This window comes from Manacus candei, unplaced genomic scaffold (genome assembly GCF_025592945.1).
Source record: "Manacus candei isolate 608988 ecotype Guabito, Panama unplaced genomic scaffold, ASM2559294v1 h1tg000045l, whole genome shotgun sequence".
In the NCBI taxonomy this organism is placed as follows: domain Eukaryota; kingdom Metazoa; phylum Chordata; class Aves; order Passeriformes; family Pipridae; genus Manacus; species Manacus candei.
This window is the reverse complement of record NW_026138093.1, coordinates 7,126,241-7,142,241: the sequence shown is the minus strand read 5'-3', so window position 1 is coordinate 7,142,241 and position 16,001 is coordinate 7,126,241. Positions and strand designations below refer to the sequence as shown.

Sequence of the window (16,001 nt, the reverse complement as noted above, 5' to 3'; positions counted from 1 at the left end):
TCTCCAGCATGAAGGACCAACCACCGCCTCCCTAGATCCTGCTCTATGGTGAACTTGCCACCGGCTGTTGCAAGAGAGGAGCCCCAAAGAGAAGATACAAGGACTCCCTGAAACAACATCTCAACCTTGGCCATATTGACCACCATAACTGGTCTGCTCTGGCCTCAAATCGGGAGGCCTGGAGAAACACCATCTATAACGCTGCTGATGCTTTTGAGAACGCACGCAGGATCACTCTTGAGGAGAAAAGACAATGCAGAAAGAACTGTGTCTTGCAGAATATACCACCTAAGGAGTCTTTCTACTGTACCTTTTGCAACAGGACATGTCTATCTCATATTGGCCTTTTCAGCCACCAACGCTCTTGCAACAAACTTGGGTAGTGCCCTCCCCAAATCTTCATTTGCGAAACCCAGCCATGATGAGTATTCTTACTGGATATAACTGTGATATATGTACATCTATATTTTTGCTCTAGCTCTGCTATTTGGGTTTTTTTCTCTCTGGGAAGTAAGCTTTTTTGCTGGGTCTCAGGGACTTGGTGGGAAGCCAGGTCCAAAGCAACACATGGCTGCAGCACAGGGCTTGCTGCTGTGCCACCTCCTGGGGTGCTGGGCCTGGGAGGACACAGGGGTCACAGAGTGGGGCACTGTGTGGGGACACAGTGATAACTGTGGCTGCCCAGGCTGGAGAAGAGAAGGTTTTGGGGTGACCTTGCAGCCCCTTCTAGTGCCAAAAAGAGGCTCCAAGGGAGTTGGAGATGGATTTTGGACGAGGGCCTGGAGTGACAGGACAAGGGGAATAGCTTCACACCGGCAGAGGGCAGGGTGACATTGGCAGTGGCCCTGAAATGGGGTGAGAAGGCTCAGGCAGCAGCTTGTCCTTTAGCCAAGGTGGCTTCTCTCGGGGAAAGCCCCAGCCAGGGCTCAGCTTGTCCCACAAGCCTGGGGCCAGGGGTGCTGAGGGGGGAGTGTCCCGCTGCCTGCGGGACAGCCCAGGAAGGACACGGTCGGCTCGGCACACTCAGCACCACGCAGCTGAAGGACACCAGGGCTTTGGGCACATTGTTGCAGCTTTATTCATCCCCAGTCCTTTAGCCAAGGCAAGCTGCACCTCTGCCGGGCTCACGGCCAGCAGCAGCGCAGTGCTCGCAGGAGGCCTCTTGGTCTTTGCTGCACGAAAGGACTCCTCAGAATGGAGGTTGTCCGAGCTGCCAGGGAGCTGACAGAGATGTCCCAGTCTCTCTCCAAGGGTTGAAGCGCTGTGAGGGAGAGAAACAGAGCCCAGATAAAACCCCCTGTCTGCAGAGAGCCTCTGGATTCCCGACAGACCACACTCCCCACTCACCGCTCAGGATGTCAGCCTGACTCTCTGTGGTCTGCTCCCTCAGGCGCCGTGTGATGAGTCCTGGGCACAGAGCTCCATTAGCCCCTGCTCCCCAGCCTGCTCCCAGTATCAGGGCCCCCAGTCCTACCCTTCTCCCCCTCAGCAGGGCTGAGCCCAGGAGCCCCCAGAAGCTCAGGGCAGTGGGACTGAGCAAGGCGGTCACCAAGCCCTGCTGTGTGGGCAGGGCTGGCAGAGGGAGGCAAGGCCCTGCCTGGGGTGGCCAGGCATTGCTGGGGCAGCCCCAGGACTGCCCCTCGTTGCTGGGGCAGCACTGGCACAGGGGCCAGGCTGCCCCAGAGGCACTGCAGGGGCTGGCACTCACCGATGAACCTGACGGCCGCCAGGCGCACGTTGGCCTGAGGGTCCTGCAGGTAGGGCAGGCTCTGATGGATGAAGTCTTCAGCCCTGCTCCTGCTCTTCTGAAGCTGCAGAGAGAACAAGGCATGTCTCTCCAGGGCTGTCACTGGGGCAGTTGCCTGGAGCAGTGCCTCCTGCCAGCACCTCCTGGGATGGAGAGGCCTCCCCTCCTGCTGGCTACAGGGAGGGGACAGGGGCCAGCAGAAGAGCCCCTGGGGCTCTGTTCTTGAGGGCAGCAACAGGGATGCAGCTCCAGGCTCTGCCCAGCTGCAGAGCCCCCAGCCCAGACATGGGATGGGAGCAGCCCTCCCCCAGCCCGGGCCCCTCAGCTTGTCCTTACCAAGCACGCTCCAAGCTCCCACAGCCGCTCTCTCTGCAGCAGGTGCTTGAGCGTCTTCCACTTCAGCAGCTCGGCGGCAGCAAGAAGGGCTTCCCTGGAGGCCTGCAGGACAGCATGAGCTCAGGGATGGCCCGGGGGCCTGGGCAAGGAGACATCTTGGCTCTGTTCCTGGGGGATCCTGCCTTTAGGAATCTGGGACATGCCCTAGCCCAAAAGTCTGGGAGCCTTTTGGGGACAGCCCTGGGGGACAAGAGTGGAAGCTCAAAGGCCTGGTCTCCGACACAGCCTGTGGGGATGCCTCTGCTCAGGCCGTGGGAGTCAGGGGCTGCTGCCGAGCCCTGCAGGAGCAGGCAGGGCAGGTGTTGCACAGGGCCGTGCCAGCTTCTTTGGCTGTGCTGGGGGAGCGTTGCCCACTGCCAGCTGCCCTTGCCCCGATGCCCAGGAGCCCTGGGGGTGTCAGCTCAGTCCTCTGTGTGTCAGGGCTCAGCCTTCAAACCTGTACCTTGGCCACGCTGGGGACCTGGTCGCTCATGCGGAAGAGGAGAGGCACCAGTGCTCGCCACACCTCCTTCCTCATCCTCTTCTCATCCCTGCGGACCACCAACTGCAGCAGCTCTGTGAGCATGCGGATGGAGAGCTCTCGCAGCTCGCTGCACTCCTGGCAGGAAGCAGGAAAAGGGAGCTTTGCAAACAGCAGCTCCCTGCCCACAGTGCAGAGGGCCCTGATCATGGCTGCAGGGAGGGCAGCGGCTGCGGCCTCACATCCCAGAAGAAGCAGCACTGGGCTGCACGGCCCAGAAGCCATCCCAGGAGAGCCCAGGGGAGCGGAGCTGGCTCCAAGTGCTGCTCGCAGGGCTGGGCTGCAGGGCAGCTGTCATTGCCCAGTGCCCATCTGAGGGGCTCAGGCTCCACATCAGCCTTACCGAGTCAAAGAGGGGCAGGAGCCTCCCCACAAGCTGCACAGCGATGAAGCTGGCCTTGGTCTTCTTCAGCTGACGCAGAACGTTTCGCAAGGCCAGCAGGATCTTCACCTGGGCGTCTTCGCTGCCAACTTGCAGGATCTTCATCATGCCCGGCAGGAAGAGTTCAATGTTTCTGGCCTGTAGAGAGAAGAGAATGTCCATTGGGTGAAGAGGGTTGTGCCTGAAAAGCTCCCCAGGCAGCCACCCCAGGCCCTACCATGGCAGGGAGTGCGTTTGGAGCAGTCACCCCACATTGTGAGTCCCAGGCCAGGCCAAGCCACTGCTTTCCACCCAGCCCCAGCCCCCGTTTGCCGACAGGGCTGCCCCTGACACCGCCCTGCTCACCATCTCGGCTCTCTGCGACAGCCCGACGAGCCCTTCCAGCAGCAGCCTGGCCGTCCTCACGTTTGGACAGCCCTGATGGCTCTCGAGGTCGGGCTCCTCAGCCAACTCCTCCCACTCAGCCTTCCTGGAGGACGACTGCAGGAGCAAACAGAGCCATGAGGGGCCGGCAGAGCCTGCAGGGCTGGTGGGAGGGGACCAGGGCCTTTGGTGGTCACTCACAGCCATGGGCTGGGTGCGGGGGCCTTCTGCAGAGCAGCGGAAGCACTGTCTGTGCAGCAGGTTGGCAAAGCCCTCCAAGATCTTGGACAGCGTCTCCGGCATGGAGGACATCAGCTCCCACAGCTCCGGCGCAGTGCTGGAAGGCAGAGAAGGCAGAGCACTGTCAGCAGGGCTGCCTCAGCCACAGGGCTGTGGCCTGGAGCAGCCCCCCAGAACCTGCCCCTTGGAGCCCTGGCTGCACGTCCCCGGGGGCCCTGCCCGCGCGGGCAGGACGGGGCTGAGGGCGTGTTCCCCGTGGGGCTGGAGCACCGGGCTGGCTCTGGGCTGGCTGGGCCAGCTTTGGTTGCTGTGAAGCAGGGCTGGAAAGCGTGGGGGGATGGAGGGCCTGACTCTGCAGGCTGTCCTGCAGCATTCCTTGGCTCTGGCAGCCAGAGAGTCTCGGGGTCCCTCTCCCCACAGGGAACAAGCCCACCCTCAAGGCCATCAGGGCCAGTACCTGTCTCCTTGAAGAGCTGCCTTGCACAGGAGGATGACCACTGTGGTGGGGTACAGGTTGGTCATCAGGCGAAGGAGTGACTCCGCTTTCTCCCACGCTGCCTGTGTGCTGCAGTATGGCAGGCTCTCAAGGATGCTGCTGACTATCTTGGGTGCCTGCAGGGAATACAGGTGAGGATGGCACTGCCCCCGGAGTGCAGCCATGTCCTCAGTTGCCCTTCCCATTCCTCTCTGCTGCCTTGAGGTGGCTTGGGGGGCCCGAGTCACCTGTGCTTGGGAGGGAGGGATGCAGGGAGGAACAAGGCCCAAGAGGGCTGAAGGGCACGACAATGCAGCCACAGCCCACTTACATCTGTCAACCAGACATCCGGGTCCTCCAAGACCACATCCAGCAGGCTGCTGGGCACCTGCTGGTCGAGGATGCTGGCATCTCCCAATGCCTCGATGGCCACGAGGATGACATCTGTCCTCTCGTGGGACTGCAGGTATTTTCCAAAGGCCTACGTCAGCAAGGAAGGAAGACACGTCACGCTCAGTGCCCTGACGGTGCTGCTTGGCTGAGCAGCTCGAGCAGCCCTGGCCGGACGTGCCCACCACTGCTGACAGCAGTGCCCACAGCAAAGCTGGCAGCAGTGCCTGCAGTCCCTGCATGGCAGAGGATGAGCAGAGAGGGCCCTCCTGCTGGGGGAGGAGGGCTCATGGGCACAGGCTGCTGGCCCCACTGAGAACCAGGGACTTGCTGGTGGCCAGGAGCACTGGAGCTCCTGCTGGGGCTGAAGCTGCTGCTGGGCCACTGGAGTGCAGCCCTCGTGCTATCCCTGCTCAAGGATGGCAGGAACCCTCTCCCCAGGGAGCTGAAGGCACGCCAGCCCCACTGCTGCAGGGTCCTTTGGCCCACACCAGTGCCCTGCTGGTGCCACGGACAGGAGTCCCAACAAGGGCACAGCTCCTTACCTTGGCACAGTCCCTGGGGCTCAGAGAACACAGCACGGAGGTGGTCACAGCTTCCCGGTGGACTTGGCCTGCTCTGTCCTTTAGCCTGGATTCAACTAAACACCGGGGCAAACACACAAGAGTCAGGAAGGCAGAGCAGCTTTGCCAGCAAGCTCACCAAACCTCCCTGGCATCTGCTGGCAAGGGGGCAGGACAGGAGCAGTCCAGGATTTTGGGAGGGTATCAGGACCAGCTTCTTGCTACAGGCACTGGAGGGACCAGCCAGGGTGGGGGATCTGCTCTTCCCCACCAGGGAAGACGTGGTTTTGGGACAGGGAAGTCAAGAGGGACTTTGGCTGTGGGGCCCACAAACCAGCGGGCTGCAAGATCCTGAAAGGAAGGGGAGGAAGGAGAGCAGCAGCAAACAGATCCTGGCCTTGAGCAGAGCGTCCAGGCTCTGCAGCAAAGGGGCAGCTGGGAAGCTCTGGGAAGCAGCTGGGAGGGGCAAAGGGGGTCAGGAAGCAGATCTCTCAGGAGATGTCTGTGTGCAGAGCAATGAAGCCCAGCACTGCTCTGCCTTTTTTACTTACAGATGAACTCAGCCAGGGCAAAAAGAGCATGGAAAGCTGCACAGCTTGTCTGCTCCTCAGAGAACCGGAAAAGGATGAGACGCCCCAGCAGCTTTCCTAGGAGTGGGAGCTGGATCTCCCCAGAGCAGACAGGTCCAGCAGTGCCTCTTCTGATGTTGGCATGGGCCTGGATGAGGGAGTCATGAGCAGAAGGGCTGAGGGCACAAAGGTGGTTCCAAAGCCCCCCTCCCGAGAGTCTGCCCAGGGCTGGATTCCTGGGGAGATCAGGCTTTGCAGAGCCCTGCGTCCCCGTCTCTCAGAGCAGCCATGTGGGCAGCAGCCCTGGCCTGGAGAGCAGCAGGGATGGGGGCAGGGCCTGGCTGGAGGGGGCCTGGTCCTTACCTGCAGAGTGGAATAGTCAGACAGCACACAGGCCAGCACATCGATCCTTGCCATGGCCCTCTCCCTCACAGCCTCTCTCTTGCATCTGGTGAAGTCCAGCAGCAGCTGGGACAAGAGAAGCAGCGGGTGAGCCCTGGGAGCAGACTCCAACACCAGCAGCAGCACAGCTCCACTGTTGGGCCGCACTCGCCCCATCCCTCAAGGCCTCCTCTCCCCTCCAGCAAAGCCTGCAGTGGGGTGTCTGCCCCAGGTCAGGCACAAAGGTCCAGATCCAACCTCATGGCCAAGGAGGAGGGCAGGTGCCACCCTCTGCAGCCCCTGTGCTCCACAAGAGCCTGGGGCCTGCCCCTGCTTCCCCACAGGAGGTGGGCACCCTCCCTGCAGGGCACTCTGCCTGTTCAGCACTGCTCTGGGCATCACTCAGCCAGCAGTGGGCAAACCCTCCCCTCCAGGCTGAGAAACAGCCCTGGGACTCCCCCCATTTTTGCTTGTGCCAGACCTCCAAGATGCCCTGCAGCTCCTCGCTGACTCGAGAGGCAGGAAAGCTGAGCACCATTGTCCTCAGCATGCTGTCCATGGAGTTCAGGGTCTGCAAGGAACACAGAGAGCAGTGGCAGTCATTCTGCTGTTCCTCCCAGCCCCAGGAGAGCCATCTGAACCCCCCGTGCCACCGGAGGAGGAGGAGGATGCCCACACTTCCCGGGAGAGACATGGGCATAGACAATCTGCGAGGGCAGAGCAGCCTGTGGCACGGGATGCAGCCAGGCCCACGGGAAGGGGACAGAGGCACGAGGGGGGAAGTACCCTGCCCTGCCTGGGATCACTGCTCCTGTGGCAGCATGGGCTAGCCAGGGAGCAGGCCAGAGGGGCTGGAGTGCTCTGGAGCTCACCCAGCACTTACCTTGATGTAGAGGGCAAGGTCCCCTTTTGGCATTTCCTTCTCTGCAGGCAGCCAGAAGACACTTGAGAAACACGCGTGGAGGAGGCTTTTGGCTTTGCCCTCCAGCGCTGTGTCCACCAAGCTGCAGGGAGAGGGCAGGACACTGGTTGCACACGGGTGCTGGGAGCAGCCCCTCGATGACTTGTGCGGGTGGCATCGGACCTCTGGGCCAGAGGGCCCACGACAGATGGGCAGGTACCTCAATTTCTCCAGAGCCAGCATGGAAAGATGCCGAAGGTCTGTGCGCAGCAGGTCCCTTGGTTCTTCTTCCAGCAGCGCCTGCAGAGCAAAACCGGGATGGCACCTGCTGGCAGTTGCCAGCACCCAGGGCCTCCAGTCCCTGACCCGCCCAAGCGCTGTCCACACAGGCTGCCCGTGCCAGGGGGCTTTGCTCCCTTCGCCACATTGCCCAGAGTGCCCTCACCTTGATGTTCTCTGACAGCTGGTACATGTCGCAGAACAGGTCCAGGCCCTGGGTCAGGCCATGCTTCAGGGCGCTTCGGCACAGCACGGAGATGCTCCGAAGAAATGTGGCCTTGTCTCTCCCCTCCTGCCAGCCGGGGGACAGAGACACAAACATGGATTGTGAGTGGGCAGACACAGCCAGTGGGACCGCAGCACAGGGGGTGCAGTGCCCTGCAGGAGAAGCAGCCCTGCCCTGCCAGCACCCCTCCAGCAGCCTGGCAGCACAGCCCCTGCCAGCAGACAGCAGCACAGCCGCCCTCCAGCTGGCTGCAGTTACCTTGTTGGGGCTGGTGACAAAGGCCAGGATGGAATCAACAGCTTCCTGCTCCTCCTTGTAGATGGGCAACCAGCTGGCATCTAAGGGGGGGAAGAGCAGGGAGAGCTGCAGAGGGTCCAGCGAGAGGAGGGAGCAAAGGATATCTGCCCTCCACCCAGCTCTCTGCCCACTGCCTTGGCACAGCCTTCCCTTGCAGCTCCTGGCTGGAGGGTGCCCGGCAGAGGAGCTGCCATGCCTGGGAAAGGCCCAGTGCCCCAGGCTGAGGAAGGCAATGGCAGACAGGCAGGAAATGCCCAGGCTCCCACAGCACGGTTGCCTCCTGCCAGCCCAGCTGACCCTCGCTGCCCACAGCCCAGAGTCCCTCTGCCCTGTCCTTCTTTGGGAGAGGCTGTGCTGGGGCCACGCTCCAGCCCTGAGCAGTCCCAGCTTTCAGGCAACATCATGGCTGACTCCAGGACCCCCATTGTCAGCTGGCCAGGAAAGTGGGATCCTGGTGTGCTACAGGGTGTGGTGGTGGGCACCAGCCCTGCCCAGCCCCACAGGGCCCCTCACTCACCCAGCTTCAGGGGCTGCATGGTGGTCACCTCACAGGAGGATGGAAGCTGCAGACCTGGAGAGCGGCTCTCCTGGGAAGAGCTGTCTTCCATCCAGGCCTGCCTGGGGCAGGCGGGGGGTCTCTTCTCCATCCTGTGAATCAAAGAACACAGGGGAGCCTGCCTACGGAGGGCGTCCGAATGGTGGAGTCGAACACCCTCGGGAAAAATGCTGCGGCCAAATCGCCTCAGGCAAAGTGCCTCAGGCAAAAGGCCTCAGCAAAAGGCCTCAGCCAAAAGGCCAAGGCAAAGCACCTCAGCCCAAAGGCCTCAGCAAAGTGCCTCAGCCAAAAGGCCTCGGCAAAGTGCCTCAGCCAAAAGGCCAAGGCAAAGTGTCTCAGCCCAAAGGCCGAGGCAAAGTGCCTCAGCCAAAAGACCAAGGCAAAGTGCCTCAGGCAAAGCGCCTCGACCAAAAGGCCTCGGCCCAAGTGCCTCAGGCAAAAACACTTTGGCAAAGTGCCGCAGCCAAACTCCGCGTTCCCACGGGGCCACCAAGGGTCGTGGACAAGACGTGGACTGCAGTCGGGGGCTTCTCGCCAGCACCGCACTCCTCTCCTGTCCGGTCGCCGTCCTGACGGACACTGACCCACCGTGGGCCACGGTCGTGCTGAGCACACCTGCTGCAGTGGGTGTCACAAAGGGCCCCTCTGTGACATGCTGCCAGCTGCTAGCAACAGGTCCCAGTGCTTGTTGACATGGCACCTGCCCCCAGCAATGGGTCCCAGGGAGCCACCATGCAGGTTGGAACAGGCAGGGTGTCCCTGGGGACACAGGCCTGCCTCAGCCCTGGGCGCCCAGCTGCCCTCAGGGTATCTCCAGGCCCCACTTTACTCTCATGTCTCCTCGGGACATCCCAAGGAGCCCCATGTTCAGACAGCCCTGTGTGCCCCCCGGACATCCCTTTCCTGTCCCCACACTGCAGAGCCTGGCCTCAGAGCCCTTCAGTCACATTAAATGCATAACGTTTGTTCAAGCTTAAAAGAAACCATGGCTTTTGTCGCCTTTTTCTCTTTCTCCCACTGACCAGCAAGAGTTTTTCCCCACTCAACAGCTCTTCCAGCACTGGGCTGCTCAGGAGCCCTCCCAAGGCCCTCGCCGCACACCAGGTCCCTGCGCGGCACCCCGAGCTGCCCCAGGGGTGGCTGAGTGGCCCTACCAGGCTGGTGGAGTCTTGAGGGGGCTTAGGGCTGAAGGGGGGAGGATGGCACCCAGGGGGATTCCTTGGATTCACCAAGGAAGGCCTAGACTAAACTACCACAGGGATCCAGCTGGAAGGATCAGGCTCCTCAGCATGCTGGGAGCTGTCGTCTTCTGGCACAGCTCAGCTGAGCGGCCGCATTGGTCCATCTGAGGGGCCAGGAGCTGTAGTCCTGCTGTTCTTGCCTCAGTTCTATGTCTCCTCTACAGAATCAGACCAAAGAAGCCCCCAGAAGCCCAAAGGGCCCTGGAACAGCCCCTCTCTGACAGCCCCAGAGGTGCCCTGGAGCCACCTGCCAGCCCAGCTGGCCCTCGCTGCCCACAGCCCAGAGCCCCTCTGCCCTGTCCTTCTTTGGGAGAGGCTGTGCTGGGGCTGAGCTCCAGCCTTGAGCAGTCCCAGCTTTCAGGTAACATCATGGCTGACCCCCAGGACCCCCGTGGGTCGGGAAAAATACACAGCTCAGGGGGGGCAACCCCTACAATAAATAACACAAGTGGCCATTGTTTTTCTGCTTTGCTCGATCCCGGAAGTCGCTGCTGCAGCGGGCCCGTGTCTAAAGCTGCTCTTTCCAGGTCTCATAGTCCTGGTGTTTGCCTACAAAAAATTGATGAATTTAAAAAAAAGAAAAGATGTGGCAATGCTGTTCATGAAGCCTTCAGCAGTCACCAAGAGTTCTGTTCTGCAGAGATTTCAACTATTTCCTAAATTCCACACTCGTGGCTTCAGGCCATGACTTGCCAGAGCAGTCCCAGAGCTGGCCACTGCCCAGAGATGCCCTGGGGCAGCTCAAGTGCCCAAGTGGGACAAGTGGCCCAGGGTGTGTGGAAGCCCTTTGGAGCAGGAGCTGGTGGGCAGGAAGGGCCCATCTGGGGAGGGTCAGGGAATCCCCCCCTGCAGCCCTGCTGCCCAGGCTGAGGAGGGTCCTCTCCAGCCCAGCAGCACATCGTGTGCCCTTGGGGGCTGGGCTGCCAGGGCTATTCCCAAGAACTGACTGGCCAAGGTGAGGAGTGTCAGAGACTGAAATGGTTCATGACTGTCCTGGGTTAAAAAGGGTTTTCCCCTGGAGTTGGAAAGTGGTTAACCCCAGGAGGTGGTATTCTTGGTGTTGACCCAATCAGCACCCCTGCAAAATTAAACATATCACAACAGGCTGGAAAAGAAGAGATTACGTAGCTGAAAGAAGAGCAGCAGTCTTGGTCTGAGACCACGAGGAGAGAGAGGGGCCAGGGAGCCCCGCTGGGGGCCAAGACCCCCCAGCCCCCCTTCTGGGGCTGTAGAAAGTCGGAACAGTGTTAAACTGGGCCGAGTACTGTGGCCAAGAGCCAAGGGAGTTTTTCTCCACTGTGAGTGGGCAGCAGGAGCGGCGACAGAGACAGCACCGAACAGAGAGCTGTGGCTGAGAACCAAGAAGACAGTCAGCAGGAGTGAGGTGGTACAGAGCCAAGCTGAGAGACACAGAGATGCCCGACGGAGAGACAGAGCACCAGGCTCAGCAGAGACTGTTTGGGGTGAGCCTGGCTTTATTTCTACAAACCCTTTGAGACCCCTCTTGGGAGGAGGGGGTGGACTTCCACCTGAAGGGAGTCCTGAAATGCAGCAGCAACTAGAGAGAGAGAGAGAGAGAAGTTGAGAAGCTCAGAGATGTCCTGGAGCTGGAGTAGGACAGCCAGGAGGAATGTGGAGGGGGGAAGAGGCCTTCCTGCCCCCCTTCGCCATGCTGACAGTTTGAGACGGAGCAAAGGAGCTCTGCTAGAACACTTGGGGCAAAAACTGAACTGAAAGCCCTAAACGTTCTGACTCAGGAGGAACTTGAATCCCCTGAGGAAGGGACTGTCAGGGGTGCCCAGTACCCCGTGATATGACTGTGGAGAGGTGAGCCTTGTCCCTGCTTTCGCAGTCCATGGGAGAGAGACCAGCTGGAGCTGAAGGGCCGAGGGGTGAGAGAAGACCCCTGTGTTGTAATGGAGAGAGAGAGAGATTTTCCAGTTCTGACAAATCCAGCTATGACTGCTGCCTTGAAGAGGAGAGACACTGCTGCCCTGAAAGTGGAAAGGATCTTTTCATCTTCCCTTCAGAACTTTTATCGGAGGGAAAGGAGGGATTTGATCTAATGTAAATATATTGCTTTTGCATAGGAGAGATAGTTAAAATTGTGTATATAATGTATTATAGTATTTATTTGTGTAAGTAATATACTGTAATATAATTCCTTTCCCCCCATACTGAGCTGTGTTTTGTCTGAAAACCCTCTCACACTGTAACAAACTGGGGGGGGGGCTAGGACTTGGAAATTGGATTTTTGAGGGTCTCAAACTGCCACAATGATTTATGCATTCTGGGATTGCCAGGGCACTTTTGCAGGCTGGGAAGAAGCAGCTGGACCCATCCCCCCTGCCAGTGCTGCTGAAGGCATCAAGCCCTGAAAAGGCGAGAAGAGCCGTGTTTACCAGGCCCCTCACGGGAACTCTGCGCAGGCCCAGCAGACCTTGGAGGCTCGAGGCACGGCCCGGGACACCATCCATGGATATAATAACTCATAACTTCTTGGAGTGTGGGGGCTTCCCTCCCCCACCCCCAACGGATCAAGGCCCCCACTTCAACGGACAGACATTGGAGCGGCAACTCCCAAGTTCCATCGATGGACCCCGTGGGTGGTGACTACAGACATCTTTCCACTCTCAGCTTTGCTTTCCCTTACTCTCCCTCACCCTTATCCTGCCTTTCCCTTATGCATTTTCCCTAAAGGTTACCTTTATGCCATATTGCTGTAGATGAGAGATAGAGATGATAACACCCAAAATGGCAACATACCTGTTTACCTTTGAAATAAAATTGTTCTAAAATAAACCCTACTTATATGTTTTCATACACCAATTATTCGGTCTCATTTCACTCTAATCCACCCCAAGGGATTTATTAATAAGAACCTGGTTACCTCCCCCTTTCTGGGGTGGGTGGTAACAGACCCCTTGTAGCAGGATGTTCTACCTGGAAAAGAATCTGATGGGAGAATGCAGGCAATGCAAGCTCTCTGTGGGGAGTTACTGCTGGTGCCAAGGGGTTGGTTTAGTGTTGAATTGTGCCAAACCCAGCCTGGTTCCCCAACCTTCCAACACACATGCTGTTTTTGGAAGCAGAGTTTGACAGATCAGCTGCTCACTGGCCTGGGAATGTGTGACTGGAGATCCATCACTGGATAAGCATAAAAGCCCAGGGCCAACTTTCCTAGAGCAGATTCTTCCACAGACTTTGTTGAAGTGTGTGGAGCTTCTGCTGTGAAGCAGGGACAGCTCTTGATGGTCACTGCCCAGGGGGTAAAAGAAAGAGAGCTCTGCCTTGATTTATTTCTCTCAGACCCCGCCAGGCCCTCCCCGCTTCCTGCCGGGATCGGACACCGCCGGCGGCCCCGGCCCTGCCGGGCTCCATCAGCCTGAGCAATTGCTGCCAAGGAGGGGCCGGGGGCTTCCTCTTGGCCTTCGTCTCCCTGGCGCTGGGGCTCGGCTTCTACCTGCGCCAGAAGGTGAGGGGGGTCCCAGGGGGTCATGTGTCGCCCCAGAGCATCTGTGCCCCCCCGGGGACCCCCCACCCCGCTGTCACCCCCTTTTCTCTCCCCACAGAGCTCCTGAGCCAGCGGCGGCCACAGCCCCTCCCCGGGGCCTCGGGCCCAGCCTGGACCCCTCCTGTCCCTGTGAGGATTTTGGGGGGGTCGTGTGTCCCCCCTCCCCTGCTGTCACTCTGCCTCCGCCCGGCTGCTCCCAGTGATCCCACTAAAGCTTCCCAGTTCTCCCCAGTCCTGGTTATTCGGGGGTAGTTGGGGGGGGAGGCGTGGGGTGACCCGGAGGGAGGAGCCGAGTTTGGGAAGGGCAGAAGTGGCCCCGGGATGGATCGGGAATGGGGACCCCTCACTGTCCCCTCGTGTCAACCCACTCTAGGGGAGCTTTGGGAGGGCACCTGCCCCTCAATACAGCACCCAGCTCACCCCAAAAGGTGCTGGGACCCCACCAAAACATCCGCACAGCCTCTCAAGGATCCCCAAACACACTCAAAGCCGACCCAGGACCCCACCCAACCCCTTTTCTGGGGGGACTTCTCTGGGCACTGGTGGTGCTGAGAGTCCCCCTGGCTGCGGGAGAGGAGCTCTCAGTGAGTAGGGGGTGGGAAGGGGGAGGTCGGTGGGAAAAGGGGGGTCAGAGGGGATAAAGGGGTGCTGGAAACCCAAACTGAGTGAAAGGAGAGTGGGACCTCCCAAAGGTGGGGGGGGAGGGGCTCGAGGTTTGGGGGATGATGGGAAAGGGTAAGAGAGGTCAGAAGAGTGGGAAGAGGGGAGGGTGGCACCCCCAAACTGAGCATGAGGGGGCTGGGGAGTGGGGGATGATATGGAAGGGGTAAAAGAGGGGGGAAAAAAGTAGGGATTGGGACCCCAAAAGGGATGCTGGTTGGTCTGGGGATTGAGGGGACCATGGAAAAGTGGAAGGAAGAGGGGGAAGGGTGGAAAAGGGAGGGTGGTCTGGTGGGTTCAGCGGTCCCATGGGGGTCTTTGGCACCAGGTTTTGGGAAAGGGAGTTGTTCTCCTGAGATCCCAACTTCCTGTGAGGTGCTGGGGGCTGCTGGATCCAATCTCAGCCATGAATCTTGCCAACATTTTAAATTTAGAGGAATTAGAGAGTTGTGACTGAAACACTTTTGTCCCGCAGGTTTTAATGATGGCAAATCAGATCTATTGATAGAAATGAGTTATTTAGGGTTACAAATGATCAGACAAAAGATCTTCATCAGAATTATTTATTGTACAATACAAACACTAAAACTACCAGGAGTACAGGATAAGATAGGACAGTGCTCTACACTAAAGCAATTGTTGAAACAATTCTACTCAAGCTGGCACAAAAGCAAGAATTCTTAATTAGAGATGGATGGAACTCCCCCAGACCAACGCTGGTGGGGAGATCTCTGCTCTCAACCTCCAGCAGTGACCCTGGGGGGTCCCCAGCCAAGGAAGGAATCTCCACACTCCCCCCAAGAAGGGTCCTGTTGGAAGAAGCTGTCCTTGGGAAAGGGGACTGGCCATTTCTGGTCGAAAGGGATGGACTGACAGTCCTTGAACTCCAGGGGTTGCCTCCCCATCATGGGGTAAATTTGGGGTGGAAGCAGCGGCCGAAGCTCTTCCCACAGTTGGGGCACTCACAGGGCTTCTATTACCCCGGTGGGTCCGTTGGTGTCTGGTCAAGTGAGACCTCTGGGTAAAGCTCTTCCCACACTCCCCACACTTGTAGGGCCTCTCCCCTGTGTGGATGCGCCGGTGGGTGATGAGGTTGCAGTTCTGGTTGAAGCCCTTCCCGCAGTCGGTGCAGCGGAAGGGCCTCTCATCCGTGTGTGTCTGCTCATGCCTGCGGAGATGTGAGCTGGTCTGAAACCTCTTCCCACATTCCCCACACGTGTAGGGCCGTTCCCCGGTGTGGATGCGCTGGTGGGAGCGGAGGGTGGAGCTCTGCCTGAAGCTCTTCCCACATTTCCCACACGTGTAGGGCTGTTCTCCAGTGTGGATGTGCTGGTGGGTGCGGAGGTTGGAGCTGTCACTGAAGCTCTTCCCACATTCCGCACACGTGTAGGGCCGCTTCCTTGTGTGGATCTGCTGGTGTCGGATCAGGTGGCTGTTGTTCCTGAAACTCTTCCCACATTCCAAGCACCTGAAGGCTTCCTTTCTAGTGGGATGTTGCCTTGGGACAACGACCTTTAAGTTCTTGCTCAAGCTCTGGCCGCCTTCCCGGCACAGGCTGGTTCTTTCCTCCTCAGAGCACCCTGGGCTGGCTTTGGAGCCCCTCCTGCGGGGGGATCTCCGGCCCTTTTCCTCCCCGCTGCCTTCCTGCGCCGGGGAGCCCTTCAAAACGGCCTCTCCCACCAGGGTCTCACGGGGGGATTTGTCCTCCGCGCTCTCCCTCCTCAGCTCGGGGCCTGGGGCAGGAAGCAAGAAGGACAGGCAGGGGATTTGCCTCCGGCCCACAGGGAAGGCCAAGGACATCCCCCCAACTCCGGCCCCGGCAGGACGGCGGCGCCAGCGGGGTTGTCCTGCAGCCGGGGCCATGCTGGGCTGACAGAGCCAGCACAACACCCGCCCAAAGGGACACTGACTTCCTCCTCACCTGCCTGGGGGGCCCAAGGCATCTTCCTCTTCCTCGCAGCCTCCTCCTCCATCCGCCCAACCTTTGGGAAGGACAAATCCTGATGGGGGGGAAAACAAGGGCTGAGCACGTTGGCTTGGGGGTTCCTCCTGCCCAAGTCCATCTCTAGAGCTCACCGGGCATCCTGTGACCATAAAAACCTCCAAAACACCAAGATTCAGTCCAGAAAAACCCAAACCACTGAGATTTAAGCAGATTCAGCCCAAAAAAATGTGTTTAATTGGGAGGATGATGGAAGTGAGGTCATTTCATGAGCACTTGATTGAGTTGCTACATTCTAATCAAAAGCTGTATTAATGTAGTGTCATTTAAAACTTTCCAGGGCTGTTACTGGAGGTTCT

The 16,001-nt window shown here is 59.2% G+C and overlaps 2 protein-coding genes across 2 annotated transcripts in view; both read right to left on the bottom strand.

Annotated features, from left to right (window-relative positions):
- The window catches only part of LOC127474810 (uncharacterized), a 1,039,526-nt gene extending 1,023,949 nt beyond the window's left edge, over positions 1 to 15,577 (bottom strand). Inside the window, 1 exon segment of the mRNA XM_051796115.1 lies at positions 14,681 to 15,577. Within this exon segment, the coding sequence (XP_051652075.1) occupies positions 14,681 to 15,563 (883 nt within the window). The 5' untranslated portion in view covers positions 15,564 to 15,577.
- LOC127474876 (maestro heat-like repeat family member 5) lies at positions 1,063 to 3,726 on the bottom strand. The gene is made up of 8 exons (XM_051796197.1): positions 3,610 to 3,726; positions 3,391 to 3,525; positions 3,007 to 3,183; positions 2,586 to 2,741; positions 2,084 to 2,185; positions 1,709 to 1,811; positions 1,348 to 1,407; positions 1,063 to 1,261 (listed from the first exon to the last, which is right to left on the bottom strand). Exons 1-8 carry the CDS (start codon positions 3,718 to 3,720, stop codon positions 1,125 to 1,127), a joined length of 981 nt encoding a protein of 326 aa, XP_051652157.1. The 5' UTR covers positions 3,721 to 3,726; the 3' UTR covers positions 1,063 to 1,124.
- Positions 15,578 to 16,001: the final 424 nt, after the last annotated feature.